The following is a 17,376-nucleotide window of genomic DNA, read 5'->3' as shown; positions in this document are numbered from 1 at the left end:
ATCAAAATCTATGTTGATCTCCTTTTCTCCTAAGGGCAACCTATTCATTTCCTTGGCATTAACATATTCCATTTCATGGCATTATCTTGTATGTGTTTCCCTATCATTTGACAGGGATTCTCAAAGTTTTTACCATATTCTAGATCCTCTAGTGTCGAAATAGCAAGGATTGAACCATGATCCACATCCTCCTCAGCCACAACATCAACTCTGGGGGGATTCAAGATGCTTTCATATAAAAATTCTTTTATATTAGCATTCTCATTAGGCACCCACCAATGATTTTGAACTTAGTATCTCTTAGAATGTTCATTAATGATTATCTCTGCTAGCCTAGGGATGGTAACTAAAATCTAAAATTTTCATTACATAACTTTAAGAAATTACTTCTTGGAATCTCTTAGAATGCTAGTTGGTTCAACAACATATCCTCTTTGATGTGCCTCACCCTCATCATCATTTTTTATTCTCTTAATTTTTCCACCTCTTCTCATGTTAACTATTTTCACTAATGACTAGCCTATACTTCCATAATAGATAACATTTTTCTACAGGGTTACCTCTAATCCTTTTATTAAATTAGCCATAACAACACTTTGATTCCACATGGTGTAGACAAGAATATAGATTCCAATCCAAGATAGCATATTCATGCAACCCAAAAACTTAAAACAAAAACACTAACAAGAGAACACACAATAAGAAAATTTAAAAAAAATTGAGATGCTTGTATAATAATTTATTAGTAAATTCTCTTAATACTAAAATTCTTGCAAAAAAACAACAATGATTATGTAGATGCCACAATACATATCTGCATACAATGAGCTAATACCATGCTTCTATGAGGGTCTAAGATCTTATATTCAATCATATCTTCCTCTACTTTGTCCCTTTCTTCACGAAGATTATTCTCTTATTTATATTGGATTCTTCAAATGATACAATACTCCTAACCATAGGTCATGACACTTCCTCTATAATTTTTCTTAGGATTGTCATAAAATATCACAATTTGTGCAATATTTAGAATATAGTATGAAATCTTAAAACTGATCTCATCAAGCATTAAAAAGTGTTGTAACTTCCTCCGAGGAAAAATATCATGAAGATATTTAATTGAAATTTGTATTCCAAAATTCTAAAATCTAACAATCCAAATCTTGGAGTAAGATGTTCAATTGTAATACTATGCAGTGAATATTGCAACCTATTATAATTACGATGTGGACTAGAACAAGTCATGTGATAAGAATGTGCTTCTACAACAAGATCATTAAACACGTGTATAACTCTAAAATATTTCAAAACAAATAAAATAAAGAAAATATTTTTAGATGATACAAGATTACCCAATCTCTAAGATATTCCAACATCACCAGAATTTTATTCAATGAACATCTTATGATATTTATTGTCAATTCACTTTATTTTTAAAATAAACAAATATTTAACTTATATTTAAATTATTATCTTAAGAAATACAACTTTTATATATTTAAAATTAATTCATAAAGATACCTTAATAGACAAATATATTATACTTTTATTGACCAAATATTATACAAAATAACTCTAAAAGTAATTCTAAAAGTTATAAATATACCCTTATCAATTATCTACTAACACCTTACTAATTTAGTGTTTTCGTTTTAAAGCTTGAGAATTTTTTATTGCAAAGCCATTGATTTCCAGATTTGAAAAAGGTCATCATTTCTTTATGTCAAATCAAGATTGCTTGCTCAAAGCTATCTTTTGAATCAATGTAAAAGATCCTGATATAATTTAACAAGCACAAAACTCTGAAATGCTTTGATACCATGTTAAAATGGTGAATGAACAAACAATAGAAAGATTATACCAATGTTGAATAACAATAAAGAACAATATATCATATTAGTTTTCATGATATTATACATTACATTTCAATTAATTATATAGCCAAATGTTTTTTGTGAACCACCCAAAACTACCCTAGCAATAATAATTCCTAATAAAAAACTAACTGTTATTTATTACTGAAGTTTTATTTATTTAATCTATAATTTAAATTAACCTATAAAAGCTATCTAATTAACATAATATCCAACACAGCTGATAAATAAATACCATTAAGAAATTACTTCTTGGTATCTCATAGAATGCTAGTTGGTTCAACAATATACCCTCTTTGATGTGCCTCGCCCTCATCATCATTTTTTATTCTCTTAATTTTTCCACCTCTTCTCATGTTAACTATTTTCACTAATGCATAGCCTATACTTCCACAATAGATAACATTTTTCTATAGGGTTACCTCTAATCCTTTTATCAAATTACCCACAACTACACTTTGATTCCAAATGGTGTAGTCAAGAATATAGATTTCAATCAAAGATAGCATATTCATGCAACGCAAAAAATAAAAAATAAACACTAACAATAGCACATACAATAAGAAAATAAAAAATATATGAGATGCCATACAATAATTTATTAGTAAATTCTCTTAACACTAAAATTCATGCAAAATACAACTACAATTATATAGATGCCACAATAGATGTCCACACACATTGAGCTAATATCATGCTTCTATGAGGGTCTAAGATCTTATATTCAATAATGTCTTCCTCTACTCTGTCCCTTTCTTCATGAATATTATTCTCTTATTTATGATGGATTATTCAAATGATAGAATACTACTAACCATAGGTCATGATACTTCCTTTATAAATCTTCTTAGGATTGCCATAAAATATCACAATTTGTGCAATATTTAGAATTTAGCATGAAATCTTAAAATGGATTCCATTAAGCATTAAAAAGTGTCAACTTCCTCCCGCAAAAAATATCATGAAGATATTTCTTTGAAATTTGTATTCCAAAATTCTAAAATCTAACGATCCAAATCTTGGAGTAAGATGTTCAATTGTAATAATATGCGGTGAATATTGCAACCTATTATAATTATGATGTGGACTAGAACAAGTCGTGTGATAAGAATGTGCTTCTACAACAAGATCAATAAACACATGTAGAATTCTAAAATATTTCAAAACAAATAAGAATAAAGAAAATATTTTTAGATGATACAAGATTACCCAATCTCTAAGATATTCCAACATCACCAGAATTTTATTCAATGAACATCTTATGATATTTATTGTCAATTCACTTTATTTTTAAAATAAACAAATGTTTAACTTATATTTAAATTATTATCTTAAGAAATACAACTTTTATATATTTAAAATTAATTCATAAAAGATACCTTAATAGACAAATATATTATACTTTTATTGACCAAATATTATACAAAATAACTCTAAAAGTAATTCTAAAAGTTATAAATATACCCTTATCAATTATCTACTAACACCTTACTAATTAAGCGCTATATCGAAGAGTATATATGCTTTGATTTATGTGTGCACAAAGATATTTATCAAATAATTGTTCACAAAAAGTCGCCCAAAAAGTCTGATTCTCAACGTCCGCGCAAACAGCTGCTAGCATACATGCAAAGATTCTACTAAACCCTAAATATGGTTTAGTGTTTTCGCTTTAAAGCTTGAGAATTTTTTATTGCAAAGCCATTGATTTCAAGATTTGAAAAAGGTCATCATTTCTTTATGTCAAATCAAGATGGCTTTGAGTTACAAAGTTGGAAAGATGATAAATTTCTATATTAATTATAGTCATGGCTTCAACCAACTTTAGAGGTAAGAATTACTTTCATCCATGTCACCCCCACTCAAATAGATGTCTTGCAACTACTCAACTATATTGCAAACAAGATAACGTGGAAGCCATTAAATGAACAGAGAAATTGTAAACAAGAAAATGGGAATAAATTATAAATGAAGCCCTAGAAGCCATTAACGAACAGTGAAATTGCAAACAAGAAAGTGGGAATAAATTATAAAAGCTCATAATGTTGATATAATCTCCAGACTAATCTTTTCCAGAAACTGGCCACTACATAGATTCTTTAAGAGCGCCCAACTCAGTAAAAAATGAGGTTTCAACTTTTCATAGCATTGATATTTAATGGCCATAATCCATACGTGCATTATAGAAGGGTATTCCTAATTCTTAGCTAATATTCAGATTGATTGATGGTTGGCATGGTTGTCCTTTCGTGATAATGTAGGCCTATTCAACTCCACCTTCATCTCCCTTGGTGGCTTTGTTTTCTGTCCATTCTGGATGGATCCTCTTGATTCTATTCCTGCCTCTGGGTCCTCTGGATTCAAGTTGTTCTCTGCTATGCACGTCTTTTTATTCTTCCTGTAAATGCAATACAATATCAATTGAGCCATCCCCAACGGAGAGCCTATCACATTAGGAGCCTGCAAGCACAAAAAGTTCAAATTATAAAGAACTCTAGGGGAAAAAAACTCTGTATCTAGAATAAAGGAAATCAATGGATGCCAATGTGATATTACAGCAAGGAGGGCGTCTTTGCTTAAGACACCATATGTCATCCACAAAGTACTGGTGACAAAGCTGAACAACGACAAGTAGAATGGCATGAACTCCACACTTTTTGTTCTAATCACCAGCTTCTGCAATATATCAAAACAAAAGATATGGAAGTCCAAGCATTTATTGTGTCCAAAACAAATAGAGAAAGGACAATATTTTATTTAAAATATTATATTTTTACAATCCATAATGTTATTTGCTGGTGTTTCTCTTTCATATGTTCTTTCTTATGTTCAATGATTACAAAATTTGATCTGACATGTTGATGATCCAGAAACAGCAGCAAGTAATACTTTAAATACCTTACTTACCATAATGAGAAGTGGAGAGCCGTACATGGCAATGGATGTTATGATTCCCACAATGCCCACCAGGCACTTGCGAGTCTTATGTTCATGAAGAGCAAAAGTAGAAACCATTGCCATTATTATGAACAGCACTATCACAGCTACAACCATCCTCACCACTTTGATCTGAAAATTGACCAAAAAACAATCTCAACATAGGATAAGTAAAATAAATTCAACTAATACTATGCCCAAACTAAGATTGAAGGGCAAATAGTGTATACCCTGGCCTTGGGAGGTGCAAGGACTATGTATGTACAAATGACAAAGCATTCTGGAATAATGCCAGCACCATTGACAGTGGAGACCAGAATGTTTTCAAACCCTTTACTTACCACAGGCATTCCATACCATGTGTAAGTAAAACAGTTGAAGAGAGCAATCACATATGGGGTACAAGAGTACTGCCCCACTGATTTCTCTTTTATCACCTTCACAAATGTAAGTCTGCCCAAAAAAAGGATAAACCCCACCTCATAAGTTAAAGCCCATTTCCTTTATCAAAGATTATTGCTAGATCTTGCAATTAGAGATACTTACACAGGTGCCATATACATAAGAAGTGAAGTACAGTTTCCTGTGGTCATGGTATAAAATAGTCATGGTTAGTTAGTCATCAAGAAACAACAAGAACACAACAAAAATACAACAATCAGACAAAACCTGCCCTTTTGTTGGCTTTACAGAACAAAGAGTTTGAGAAAGAGAGAGAGAAATACCCATAATTCCAACAGCAAAGCGCAATTGCTTCTCCATATTTGGCTAAACGAATAATGCTAAACCTGATTTCGGTCCTTGCTTTGCTAAATTTGTAAGCAGGAAAGAAATATATAGGCCAATGCCCACATCTACAAGAATTCCTACCAGGAAGCTGTAAGCAACAATACCGAATCAAGTTCTACAGGACCCCACAAGCTTTACTTCTACCAAGGTGCTAAAAACCATTCTGGAATACGACATAGTACTATTTACCAGTTTTATCAAGGCCCCTCTCCCCACAAGTGGAGTTTATTCTGTTCTTAGGATATCTCCCCATGTTAAACACTTGCTCAATAATATGATTTCTGCTGTTCTTTTCTCAAACACCACCCATTGATTTTTCCATCCTCTGGTTGAAAAACAGGCCAACAAGCCTACCAATGCCTTCCACATCATTGTGGCAAATTAAAACCCCCACTTACGCAAACAAACGAATCCATTTAGTTGCACAACTATTAGACCATATTTTTTCATGTTTTCATACAAGAAAGAATGTGCAAATCAATCTGGCTCTTATCTGTGACCCATTAACACATACAATCTGCTTTCAGTGCTCCTGCCACAAATGGCCAACAAACGTTAAGATTTTGACTTTAGAGAAATACTTAACATGTGATTTTGCCCAAGCAAACCTTTAATTTAGTTTAACCAGAACAATGTGCAAAATTTACCAGCTAATTCTAAATCAGCTCACCAGATTCGGTTCCATAAGCCGCCCATTGATGTAATGGATTCGAGTTCATGGGTTTCAAAATAGCTTCCAATTAATTTACAGGTAGCATCACAATAGAATATATGACGTAGAAACTAGAAACCTTTCATATGTACGTTGAATTTGTTCCATTTTGATGCTGCTAAGAAAACTGCTTTCAGTGCTCCTGCCACAAATGGCCAACAAACGTTAAGATTTTGACTTTAGAGAAATACTTAACATGTGATTTTGCCCAAGCAAACCTTTAATTTAGTTTAACCAGAACAATGTGCAAAATTTACCAGCTAATTCTAAATTAGCTCACCAGATTCGGTTCCATAAGCCGCCCATTGATGTAATGGATTCGAGTTCATGGGTTTCAACATAGCTTCCAATTAATTTACAGGTAGCATCACAATAGAATATATGACGTAGAAACTAGAAACCTTTCATATGTACGTTGAATTTGTTCCATTTTGATGCCACCTTTCTGAACTGATATTTTTAGTTCCCATTCAATGGAAGTCAAGCATCTGAATGCAGAATCTTATGCTTCTTATTTGTTTCTGTTCGATTCTACGACAGAGCTTTCCCACCTTCCTCAATTACATATATGAGATTCTTCTAAGATTGCTGATTAGACACGCTAATCATTGTCCATGCAAGAGAATGTTTGAATTTCTTAGCCGTAATTATGGTTTACTAAAGTTGCTCAACTGGGAGACAATTTCAATTCCCTTTGCTCTCACAGTAGGTAGATCAGTCTAAGATCGGACGAGCATCATCTTTTCTTTTGTGGGGTATCTCACGTGTTTAATCTTCAGATCAGATAGGCACCAAATACAAGTTATTCTCATGTCGGGTATCCCTTTTGCTCCAGACCTAATTTACCCTACTGTGGGGGTGCTCTGATAAGGGGGTTTCTTGTAGGTAGAATATCGTGCTTCTCATGCATTTTGATGCTAGGGCCATCTTATCTTTGGGAATATGATAAAAATCATATAAATTAAGGAATAGAATAGAATGTTGTGTATTTTCACCATTTCAATGTTAGAGTCATTTTGTCTTTGAAAAATGATAAAAATTATATAGATTGTGAATTGTATGAATTGAATAATTAAATATTAAATTAAGAAATAGATGTGTGTTTCAACATTTTGATGCTAGAGTCATTTTGTCTTTGGAAATATGGTATAACTCACATAAATTGATAAATGTGCGAGTGATAATTGAATAATTAATTATCAAATTAAGGAATAGAAATGTAGTGTGTTTCAACGTTTTGATGTTAGAGTCATCTTGTCTTTGGGAATATGGCAAAACTCACATAGATTGATTGTTGTTTAAGTGATAAGCGAATAACTAAATATTAAATTAAGGAATGGAACGTTTCGTGTTTCAACATTTTGATGTTCGAGTCATCTTGTCTTTTAAAATATGGTAAAATTCATATAAATTGATAGTTGTGTGAGTGGTAATTGAATAATTAAATAATTAAATATTAAATTATGAATTAAATGTAAAGTGATATAAAATTTGTATGTATTGTGTCTTTATTTTCTGTTGTACAATCTTGCATTAGTTTATGTTGGTGTATTATTCTAATTTTGAATACAATTATGTGACATTAGTTGCTATTATTTTGATGATTCAATATTCTTATTTTATGATAATTATATATGATTTGATTATGTTGCTTATTTATAGTTGTCGTGTATTTGTGAAGTGTGTACTTGTTATACCTGCAACAACAACACAAAGACACTCAATAAATCATTACAAGCAATGGTTAGAAAATTAATCAATGAAAGATAAACCCATAGCTAATCGATCTATTGCCTCCTAGTTAATGCGAGTATGAATTTTTCTCTCAGATCTGGTTATGCAAATTCCAGTGACTTGACTACACTTAAATGGAGGATTTAAATGATGAAGATGCATAAGCTAGATGAGATAATGATTTAAGCTATATGATTCTATGATATTGTTATGAAATAAGCTAAGATTTAAGCTAAAATTGAACATGATAACATTGCTAAAATGATAAACTAGAAGCTAAATGCCTATAGTAACAATGCATGAATGCAAATGAGATGAATCAATCGGGGTCCTTTGAACTCCAAAATGGGGTTTATTTATAGGATTTCCCAAGGCTAGGGGTGAGGTGGCAGGAATCAACGGTCAAGATTGATTTGAAGATATCAATGGTTAAATTGGAGGTGATTGGAGAAGAGGTTGAATTAAAGGGAACAATTGGAGGGTTGTAGGAAAAGGGGTTGGATGAAAGGGGACAATGTCATCTCCATGGTAACAAGTGTCAAGAAGCTTCTAGAAGAGGTTGGATGAAAGGGAATATTTAGTGACAAGTGTCACAAAGCTTTGCTCATGAGAGGGAAAAGTGTTCAAGGAAAGGGGACATGTGGCTAGATGGAATGGGTTAGGTTTAGAAGGGGTTAGGTTAGGTGGTTAGAAGTTAGGAGAATTTGAATTTAAAAATTCAAATAATAGGAAAAGGCTAATTAATCTCAACAACTCATAAATTGATTTGTTTTAATTAATTAGAGGATTAGAAGAAATGAATCTGATGAGGGAGAATTAATTAATTTGAATTAATTAATCAAAGGGGATTATTGAAATGAACTTATTAAATAAATCCTTAGATTTATTAATAAGTAGATGAATGGGAGAATTTAATCAAATTGTTGATGGATTCAATTAAATTTGAAAGGGGGATTAATTAAATAATTTCTTATTTAATTAATTATATTCAGACCATTTTTAGGTGTATACATTTTGCCCCTTTGAAGCAAGGTGTGATGACACGTTGATTCAAAGAATAATCTCATTTTGATGATGGTATTGGTTTGATAGGATGCCCCATCTCTTGATTGCTAAATTTCGGTATGATGATGCCCCCTCGGGAGATAAATTGAGATAATTGATCTTTGGAGTTTTGGATCTATGTGAAATTGATATCCCTGTAGAAATGATTTGATTCTGCAACTATGTTTGATGAAAATGCGAGTTATTTGATCACAATGGTGTGGTTCTTGATGTTAATATTGATAAATTTTGATTGATTAGATTGATAAGATCTAGACTTAGTCTAGTTTTAGGAATGACACCTCCTGTATAAGACAAAGATGATCAAAAGCGTATGGTTTCAGGAAAGATATATCCTGTATAAGACATGATCAGATCGTCTAGTTTCAGGAAGGATACATCCTATATAAGGCATGATAGAATAGATCAGATTTGATTGATTGATTAATAGAATTGATAAGAATGATTGAATAAAGAACTGACAGTTTATTGATATTAAGTTGCAGAAAGATTCGGATATGCTGATGTTGATTTTATTGAGAGGATATCATAAGATTTTTGTTGGGTCAACAATATCTAGAGAGATATGAGTCATTAGTTTGATTGTGTATAGACTTGTGATGATAACTTGATGATTCTTGTGATAGATTTAACCTTGGATAAAAGGAGCACGAGAGATCCCTTGCAAGAACGAAATGCAAGCTAAATGCAAATGAAATACAAAGCTACGACCGGACTAGTCACTGGATTATTGAGTTTTGTCATCATTGAGCTTTTGAAATGTGGGAAGCGATTGCAAACATCGATGATATAATTAAACCATGATGACCTGAGCACTATTTTCCTAGATTTTGATATAGCAAGTTAGCACAAGCATCGAGGTATGATTGAACCAAGATGACCTGAGTGTTGCTTGCATAAAATAGGCAGTATTAATCATTTCAATATGTAAATCGGAAATTTCTTTGATGATATTTTGATGATCATGTCCTGAGACAAATTTGCACATATTAATGATCAATTTTCAGACAGCAGACAAGAAAAATATCATGTTCCTTCCTTGTTCCTCTAGTCAAAGCATCCTGGAGTCACTAAAAAATCATGATAGCGAAAATCAATATAGAAATGTTGAACAATCATGTTAAAATAATTATCCAAAAAGATATCATCCATGCATTTAGACTGACTTTATGATAGGTTGATGGTTGATAATTTGATTTTGTGTTCCATGTTGGATATGTCTCAGTTTTCGCTTGTTAAGGGTTCTCTAACCATTTGTTCTACCTGTTTGATTAAGCTCGGAATTGATCCAAAGTTTTGCCCCTAGCTAAGTGCAGGATTTTGCCCCAAGCCTAGAAACAAATTCGTTATGATATACCCAATGATCCAAACCATGATGAGAGAGCAGCTGTGATGTCTGCGTATGTACAAATCTTTATTATGAATATGAACATCGCTGATAGAAAATGAATGAATGCAAGCGAAAAGATGCATGAACTAATAGATGGAAGAGCTAGCGGATAGATAGTGCCTGTTTGCCAGGTTTTCACCATCTGTTTTTATTGCACTTTTTCTCATATTTGAATTTTTTTTTTTTCTCTTCTTCACTGTTTTTTATTTTTTTACTTTTTCCCTTTTTTTGGATTGTTATGATTTTTCAGACATAAATTTTTTTCAGATGCATGCTATTGATAGGTTCCTCGAGTTGATCTTTGTCCTATGTTGATAGCTGATATGCTCTTGATCCAAATATTGTTGTGACCACAAATGGACCTAACCAGTTTGGTTCAAATTTTCCTTTATTTTCTCGATCTGCCTGGTTGCGTGGGTTTTCTTTTAGTACTAGTTCCCCTACTTGAAAGATTCATAGTTTGACCCTGTGATTATAGCTTCGACACATTCTTTATTGATATACCTTTAAATGATCAAAGGCATTTTGTCTTCGTTCATGGATCAGTTCTAACTCTTGTAGTCTAGATACTCGCTTTTCTTCATCTAGGATGAGACCTTTTAATGATACATGTAGAGAGGGTATCTCTACTTCGATTGGAAATATGGCTTCTAATCCATATAAAAGAGAGAAAGGTGTGGCACCTGTTGGTGTGCGGATAATGGTACAGTAGGCCCATAGAGAAGGGTTTAGTTGAATATACCAATCTTTTCTAGCATCATTCACTGTCTTTTTGAGGATTTTTAGAATAGTTTTGTTCGATGCTTCTGCTTGCCCATTCCCTTGTGGATAGTAGGGTGTGGAGAATTTGTTTTGGATCTTGAATTTCTCACATAGCTCTTGTACATCTTGATTCTTGAATGGTCGCCCATTATTAAGGATAATGGTCATTGGTATTCCATAGCGATAGATGATATAATTCAAGATAAATGCAGCAATTTGTTTTCCTGTGATATTTATGAGAGGTACTGCCTCAATCCATTTTGTAAAATATTTTGTAGCTACAAGGATTAATTTGTGTCCATTAGATGAAGAAGGATTTATCTTTCCTACTAGATCAAGACCCCATTGGCAGAAAGGCCAAGATGTTGCCAAAGCATGAAGTTCTTGTGTTGATGCATGAATCAAATTCCCATGGATCTGACATTGTTTGCATGTTCTAGCTATCTGAAAAAGAATCTCATTCCATGGTCGGCCAATAATAGCCCGAGTGTATGAGTTTTTTCGAAAGGGTAAAACCACTTGAATGAGTTCCACAAATGTTGTTATGTACTTCACATAAGGCCTTCTCAGATTCTTCTTGTTCAAGACATCTTAAAAGAGTATCATCTAGACCTCGTTTAAACAGGGTATCCGCGATGAGATTAAAATGGGAGGATTGGCGAATAAAGTTTCTCTTTTGCTTCTTCAATAAGTCAGGAGGTAAGGTATTATCTTTCAGGTATGTGTAAGTTTGGCCATAGTGTGAGGAATCATGCCACACAAGTTGACAGATAGTTTGGGAATCAGGACAATTATAGGCGGGGTAAAATAACTCTTCCACCAAGAATTCATAACATTGTTAATTTTCCTCTGTCTGAAGGAGAGAAACAAGTGTAGCCATGGCATCTGCATTTTTGGTGTCATTTCTTGGAATCTGCTAAAAATCTATTTCTACAAAGTATTTTTTGATATCATCAACCATCTTTTTATAAGGCATTAATTTATCATCCTTTGTTTGATAGTCATCATTGATTTGATTAATGATGAGTTGAGAGTCTCCAAAGACTTGAAGTTGTGTAATATTCCATTCTATAGCCATTTTGATACCTATAACCAAAGCTTCATACTCTACTGTGTTGTTGGTGCATGGAAAGATTAATTTGTATGCTTTTGGAATTGTATGACCTTGTGGTGTGATAAATAGAATACCTGCTCCTGATCCATGTTGTGTTCCATTATTGATATTTGCTCCTGGACTGATATTTGGGTGATGTATTGGAAGTTATGGATCGAACCCTAGAATGTCTGTATATGACCAGGTAAAATTGATTTGCCTCCTTTTCAAGGGTTCCAAATATTTTTGCCTTGCTATTTATGATAGAGAAGTTGCTAGATATAGATCAGTTGTGCCAATGATAACTGTCTCTCCTGCTTCTATTAGGATAGATAACTTCTCTTGATAGAATTCAGGTAAGGTGTCAAATCTCCCATCTTTCAGCGCCTCGAGGAAGTTTTCACCATTAGATGTGTCCTATATTTTTACTTTTTCTCGATCTAATGTTGCCAATAAATGGTTTTCAACATTAGACTTGATATTGTTTTCTTTATGTTCACTTTTGTGACTAGGAGATTTGACATCCATTTGACTTGAAGATACATTGCTGAAATTCTTGGTAAGAGTTGTTGTGGGTTTGATTTCATTGAGATATAAAGATATGGCATGGTTATTAGGAAAGGTAACAATGGTGGTATGTCCTTCATTTTCCTAGTCCATAGGTTCAGGATGAATTAAGGATAAAGGATCTTCAGGTTGAATAGTTTCAAAGATGTTAGGGGTCATGATAGAGATGTCAAGGCTTTCAGTATGATTGTCGATGTCTAGAACGATACTCTTGTCAGAATGATCTCACGCAAGTAGCTCCTGATCATCCTCGGTTAAGTCCAAGTTAGTTGAATGTGATTCTAATTCAAATAGGCTAGTTCCTAAGGTTTGTCCTGCATACATGTGAACTACATCGACTCCTACATCTTCTTCTTCCCTTTCAATTTGAAGTTGCTCTTGTTTGGTTTTCCATGATAGAAAATATTCTTCGTTCCCTCGATCTTTTAGCTGCATTTGTTTTTCCATGTTTGACAAAACTGATGCAAATGATTATTCTTTGGATTGTGTGCTTGAATATGCTGCCTCTATGTTATGTGGGACAATGACCTCTTGAGCTAATTTCAGATTATTACAACACTGCACTGGATTTGAGTCTGTTGATATTGTGATTTCCTGCCCATTGTAGGGAAATCTCAAGCATTGATGACATTTTGATGTAATAGCTTGTATGTCGTATATCCATGGTCCTCCCAAGAGTATGTTATATGGTAGGTCCAAGTCTAGAACTTGGCATGTTGTGTCTTTTTGTAAAGGTCCCACACTGAGGGGTAATATCACAATTCCTTTAGAGTAATGTTCTTCTTCACCATATGCTTTGATTTTGATCTTTTTAAAGGGATCAACTACATCTTTTGAATAACCCAAAGCACAGACAAGACTCAAAGAGAAGATGTTCAAGCCAACTCCCCCATCTATTAGGACTCGTTTAACAAGCGTTCTATGAATGCGGACTTCGATTTGCAAGGAAGTGCTATGGGGATTCTACAATGAATTAATGCTTGGATATGAAGGAGATGAGCTTTGAATAGGATCCTTTGAAATAGGTTTGATGGCAATTATGGATATCCTTTGTGGAACTTCATCTTTGGATGTATTCTTTGGTGATGATTCTATGGAAGATTCTTGCAATCTTTCAAAAGGTGTAGGAATAGATGCCTTTGGAGAGTCAATTTGTTTATGGGGGATGAGCCATTGCTAGACATAGGTGTATGATTTTGATCTTCTTTAGCCAAATCCTTTAGGGACATTTTTAAGAGTTGCATAAAAGAGTCACCTTTCTTTTGAGATGTATTTGAATCCTTGTGAGGTTTTAACATGGTTGGATTTTGATTTTGAACTTGTTTGATTTCTCTAATATATTGTCTTGTTACTTGTATTTTTCTTTGGTATGTCATGTTGTTATGATTTCTAGCTATTACAAATGTTTCAGTTTTTGTTTCATGGGTTCGATTGTCCAAAAGTTGCTTTGATAAGTGATCAACTGTCATTGTAAATGTGATAGTGTGATATGACACGAAAAGATGATTCAAGTGTTTAAAGGTTTGCAAGTTTTTTGATCTTCAGTTTTGGAGTGCAATGATGATGATTTGATAAAAACCAAGTCCAGTAGGAACAATATATCCTATGATGTGGGACAAGATTATTCTGACCAAATGTTTCAGTTTCGTGATAATGGATGATAGATCCTGATTATAAACTATGTTTGAGTGATCAGTTTACCAAAGAGGGTGATAATGCACTTTGAGATGTTTAGATCTTGAACTTGTTGGGGGCGAGCACTTGAAAATCTTGAGGTGTTTATGTTCTTAAGTCTGATTTTGACGGATGATAACTTGACCAAGCCAACAAAGGAGACAATCCAAGTACAAAATAACAGATAACATGTGTTTATGATTACTACAAAGTGATCTAGCAAAATGACAGACCTAAAAAAAGTCATGCAAAGTAGCAGCTCTGGACTGATAAAAACAGAGACTCGTACGACAAATTATAGAGCCTGGAACAACAAGAGATATAAGACCAAACGAAAAATCTGAAATTTCCTTTGAAATAGAAGAGACTCGTACGACAAAAAATTATGAACCATATGACAAATCACAAGATAGTACGATAGAGAACTTGACTCGTATGACAGATAACGAATCAAAGATACAAAATGTTTTTTTTGTCAAATTTGGATTAGTGAATTTTGATGTTTTGTTTATGTTTTTCAGTTTTAGATGTCTGATTTTTCAATTTAGGGATGAATACATAGCAAACACATGATGTGATAAGTGACTCCAAGCATGCTAAACCCTAAGGAAATTGATAAAGGAGATAAAACCTTTACTTGCAAACTTAGGTACACACCCAATAGCTAATCAAAATACGGCCACTGAGTCTCACACAATGGATTCTCAACACCGTATTATCCAACTCCAAATGCTAATGGGGTCACTATATGGCAAGTATCTTGGGAGAGTTACTATCTCTTACACAAAGATTATCACCCTTTTGGAGGTGAATCGGGTAACTTCTAATTTAACTGGAACTAGCAAGGGATATGTTTGATGCGTCAGGGTATAATACTCAATTAAGAGGTCTCCCAGCTTTGAAAACAAAGGTTTTCTATACCCAAAGGTACGGAGGAGAGATATTCCTGAGCACTGCTGTTGACTTGATTTTTATCAAATCACCTTTATTTTATAGTGGGTTGGATTACTTGGTGTTAGCCGTTCCCACTTAGGTAGTTCCCCTCACATCGGCCATAATGGCTTTAAGAGTTATTAACTCTTCGAGAGGGCAGGCCTACTAAAGAAAATGCACTAATAAAAGAAAAAGATGAGTCTAGCTTTCTGATCACCTAAGAAAGGTGAGTGCATAGTCACCTATCATCAAAGACACAAAATAGATGATTGTTCATTCCTTTAGCAAAAGATAAGTGTGCCTAAAAAAACTTTAAGAAATACACAAAGTTTTGTTGAATTCTCATAGGCAACCTGCAAAATAGATCCATGAGTAGTCATTGATGTGTTTTAAATTATGTCTTTGACTAGTGTATCTTAGACAATCATCTTGCAGAAAAGAGTTAGGCTGCCAAAATATCACAAACAAATCAGGGTTAGCATTACCAAAGCTCGGATTAAAAACAAAAAACCCTAAAATGCAATTTGTTTTAAAATCCCATAGGCAGATACTTGTACGAAATACTTTGATAGATCAAACAATAAAACTTTAGATTTTGCACCGGAGCAAAAGAAGGCTCGTACGACTCAAAAACAAGCTAATACGAGTAAAGAATTTAGCAGATAGCAACTCGTACGACATGATTCATGTGTTTATACGATAGAACATAGATATTGTGCGAGAGAAGAAAAGGGGTCGTACAACAATTTAGAATCTCGTAAGAGTCAGAATGGATTCTCATCCTGACTCACAAAGAAGTTCATACAAGATAGAAAGAAAGCTCGTACGAGTTTCAGATTCTGTCCCGAGCAGAGATGAAGGTTGATGAAGCTTGAGAGGCCAAAAAGGATGATTTTGGCCCCACGGTGGGTGCCAAAATGTCGTGTATCTATGAAGTGTTTACCTGTTATACCTGTAGCTGTAACACAAAGACACTCAATAAATCATTACGAGCAATGGTTAGAAAATTAATCAATGAAAGATAAAACCATAGCTAATCGATCTATTGCCTCCTAGTAAATGCGAGTATGAATTTTTCTCTTAGATCTGGTTATGCGAATTCTAGTGACTTGACTACACTTAAATGGAGGATTTAAATGATGAAGATGCATAAGCTAGATGAGATAATGATTTAAGATATATGATTCTATGATATTGCTATGAAATAAGCTAAGATTTAAGCTAAAATTGAGCATGATAATATTGCTAAAATGATAAACTAGAAGCTAAATGCCTATAGTAACAATGCATGAATGCAAATGAGATGAATCAATCGGGGTCCTTTGAACTCCAAAATGGGGCCTATTTATAGGATTTCCCAAGGCTAGGGGCAAGGTGGCAGGAATCAATGGTCAAGATTGATTTGAAGATATCAATGGTTAAATTGGAGGTGACTGGAGAAGAGGTTGAATTAAAGGGAACAATTGGAGGTTGGTAGGAAAAGGGGTTGGATGAAAGGGGACAATGTCATCTCCATGGTGACAAGTGCCAAGAGGCTTCTAGAAGAGGTTGGATGAAAGGGAACATTTAGTGACAAGTGTCACAAAGCTTTTCTCATGAGAGGGCAAAGTGTTAAAGGAATGGGGACATGTGGTTAGATGGAATGGGTTAGGTTAGGTGGTTAGAAGTTAGGAGAATTTGAATTCAAAAATTCAAATAATAGGAAAAGGCTAATTAATCTCAACAACTCATAAATTGATTTGTTTTAATTAATTAGAGGATTAGAAGAAATGAATTTGATGGGGGAGAATTAATTAATTTGAATTAAATAATCAAAGGGGATTATTGAAATGAACCTATTAAATAA

General features: G+C 33.5%; 1 protein-coding gene across 1 annotated transcript; it reads right to left on the bottom strand.

Annotated features, from left to right (window-relative positions):
* Positions 1-3,881: 3,881 nt before the first annotated feature.
* On the bottom strand, positions 3,882-6,139 carry LOC131031169 (bidirectional sugar transporter SWEET3b). Its single transcript, XM_057962213.2, has 6 exons — positions 5,537-6,139; positions 5,358-5,394; positions 5,042-5,264; positions 4,782-4,943; positions 4,431-4,550; positions 3,882-4,334 (listed from the first exon to the last, which is right to left on the bottom strand). The coding sequence occupies exons 1-6, from the start codon at positions 5,571-5,573 to the stop codon at positions 4,089-4,091; spliced, it is 825 nt and encodes a 274-aa protein (XP_057818196.1). The 5' UTR covers positions 5,574-6,139; the 3' UTR covers positions 3,882-4,088.
* Between the last annotated feature and the right edge of the window lie 11,237 nt (positions 6,140-17,376).

This window comes from Cryptomeria japonica, chromosome 7 (assembly GCF_030272615.1).
Source record: "Cryptomeria japonica chromosome 7, Sugi_1.0, whole genome shotgun sequence".
Lineage (NCBI taxonomy): Eukaryota > Viridiplantae > Streptophyta > Pinopsida > Cupressales > Cupressaceae > Cryptomeria > Cryptomeria japonica.
Note: the sequence above shows the minus strand (reverse complement) of the source record. Positions and strands in the feature narration are given on the sequence as shown.

What these genes read in the sequence shown, in the direction of transcription:
- LOC131031169 (XM_057962213.2), bottom strand. Translation starts at nt 5,573, where the DNA reads ATGGAGAAGCAATTGCGCTTTGCTGTTGGAATTATGG. An exon ending in CTTTGCTGTTGGAATTATGG is followed by an intron (nt 5,395 to 5,536) that starts GTATTTCTCTCT and finishes CCATGACCACAG; the next exon opens with GAAACTGTACTTCACTTCTT. An exon ending in TTGCACCTCCCAAGGCCAGG is followed by an intron (nt 4,944 to 5,041) that starts GTATACACTATT and finishes GTCAATTTTCAG; the next exon opens with ATCAAAGTGGTGAGGATGGT.